This window comes from Vicia villosa, unplaced genomic scaffold (genome assembly GCF_029867415.1).
Source record: "Vicia villosa cultivar HV-30 ecotype Madison, WI unplaced genomic scaffold, Vvil1.0 ctg.004673F_1_1, whole genome shotgun sequence".
In the NCBI taxonomy this organism is placed as follows: domain Eukaryota; kingdom Viridiplantae; phylum Streptophyta; class Magnoliopsida; order Fabales; family Fabaceae; genus Vicia; species Vicia villosa.
Window position 1 is genome coordinate 152876 of NW_026706489.1, and position 2083 is coordinate 154958.

Sequence of the window (2083 nt, forward strand, 5' to 3'; positions counted from 1 at the left end):
TCATATAACCATGATATTGGAATTACATAAAAGGTTATCAAACCATTGACTGTTAAAGTTCAGATACAGAATATCAAAATAACATAAAAAAAGTTCCAAACATTACATTAAACTTGATAGATTTAAAACAAAAGAACCCAACAACATCATTCAAAACAAACTGCTCCTATTCCAAACTGCAAAACCACTTCATCCAGTCTAGCCATCAACACCTAAACCTGCATTACACAACAATAACAATTTCACAAAATTACCAGTAGCATACGGTACAACAAACAAATCATTCAATATAGATATTACAATAGTTTATGTGTCTACAGAGATGTTCCTAACCATTGTTTCAAGGTTCTTCACCAAATCTGCCCATTTAATCCAGTCACTGTAATACAGAAGAGAAAAATAGAGTTATTGCGTGGAATGACAACAAACTCATCTACCCTAATATCATCTTCTTTCAATACAGTCTTTGAATAAAAATGACATACCTTTCACTTTCAAACACGATCCTACCAAGATACACTGAGCTGGATATCTCAACCATTCTCGGATTTATCTGCAGTCCTACACTTCCCATAACATCAGCCACAAATTGAATGTCTTCTAATAAAGCAAAACGCAAACCAGCCCTAATCTCCTGATGCTTCCCCGCCCATTTTATTCCAATCATCTCATTCTGCCACAACATTCCTATGTTCTTAACCTTACTGTCCCTTTCCCAGCCGCATGCAACATTGTTGATTGCATTCAAAGCCCATTCAGTGTATAGTCTGGTAATCCGCTGTTTCTTCGCTCTCAACCTCATTCGGAGTTGCCTGGATCTATGCTTCATCCTTCGCTTCATCGCGAATCTTTCGACAGGGTCCTCAACGACAAGAAATTTCAGTGACCTAAATAACAAACAAACATCTAATAGATTCAGAATCCACAAAAAAACAATCGAAATAAATAGATTGGATTAATAGAAGAAGATCAACCACCTGCATGCTTTGACGACTTGTGAGAAACTAGCCATTTTTTCTTCCAACTTTCCGATTTACTGTTCGCCCTTTCTTACTTGGAGTGTTAAAGATTTTGGAAGTGAAAGGTATGAGTGCTTCTATCACCATATATACAAAAACCTACTACCTATTAGACTTCTCTGTAGTAGGTAATCGTGCAAGAGTTTTGGAAACTGGAGAAATCCACTTTTTCTGTGCATGTAGAACTAAATACAATCAACTCTTTTTAAGAGCAATAATTAGTTCCACGTTATTAATATATGACTAAATTTTCCAATTGTGTGGAAAAAATAACACATTTATGTCTGTTTATTTATTTTTTTCTCTTTCATAAGTAATAACAATTGTTCATACTTATTTATTCGTTTATTTTTTAAATGTTGAGAAAAAAAAAACAAAATGGTGGTATTATATAAAGTATTAATTCCTACAAAAAAAAAATCATAATACTGATACTAACTATATCAATTAATTCGAAATATTTAATATTGAATTAATTTTTTTTATATACATTTTTTTTTGATTATTGTTTATATACATACAATGAAAAGTTTTTTTAAATTTATTAATTAACCATAACAATATTATATGTTTTTTTTATCGTTAAACCGACTTTACGTGACCCGTGCGGGCGCACGGGTCCTTTACTAGTTCGTAATAAAATTACAAAATACATAATCATTTAACGTTTGACATTTGTAAACTATTGAAACACAACATTTAATTAATAGCAATTCATTGTTTGTGATCAAGAAAGAATTAATAAAATTATTAGTTGGGAGCACTGCAAACACTTCTTATAATTCCGGCGGATCCGGTTAATGGTTGAATATCTCCCATCTTTATCATAGCAGCTGCAAAATCAGATTTGAAAGCTGTGGGATTTTGACTGTATTGAGAAACAATAGAATCGGTAGATCCTCCGCTGAAAAGAACTTGGTCAGATTGTAGAAGACCTTTCTTTTGAATTAAATTCTTAAAGTAGTTGTTGTCAAAAGAATTTGGTGTAACCAAGTCCAGTGCTGCTAACTTTTGATTGTTTGAAGTGGAACTGGTAGATGGACAACCACGTTGGCGAGTGCTAG

The 2083-nt window shown here is 32.8% G+C and overlaps 1 protein-coding gene across 1 annotated transcript; it reads right to left on the reverse strand.

Moving 5' to 3' along the window:
- LOC131642231 (uncharacterized) lies at positions 1-1257 on the reverse strand. Its single transcript, XM_058912503.1, has 4 exons — positions 978-1257; positions 486-887; positions 334-379; positions 1-218 (listed from the first exon to the last, which is right to left on the reverse strand). The coding sequence occupies exons 1-4, from the start codon at positions 1010-1012 to the stop codon at positions 213-215; spliced, it is 489 nt and encodes a 162-aa protein (XP_058768486.1). The 5' UTR covers positions 1013-1257; the 3' UTR covers positions 1-212.
- Between the last annotated feature and the right edge of the window lie 826 nt (positions 1258-2083).

Excerpts from the sequence above, each read along its gene's own strand:
- LOC131642231 (XM_058912503.1), bottom strand. The coding sequence starts at position 1,012 with ATGGCTAGTTTCTCACAAGTCGTCAAAGCATGCAG. Across the intron at positions 888-977 it reads CAAGTCGTCAAAGCATGCAG|GTCACTGAAATTTCTTGTCG; the intron begins GTGGTTGATCTT and ends TTTGTTATTTAG. Across the intron at positions 380-485 it reads ATCGTGTTTGAAAGTGAAAG|TGACTGGATTAAATGGGCAG; the intron begins GTATGTCATTTT and ends TCTGTATTACAG.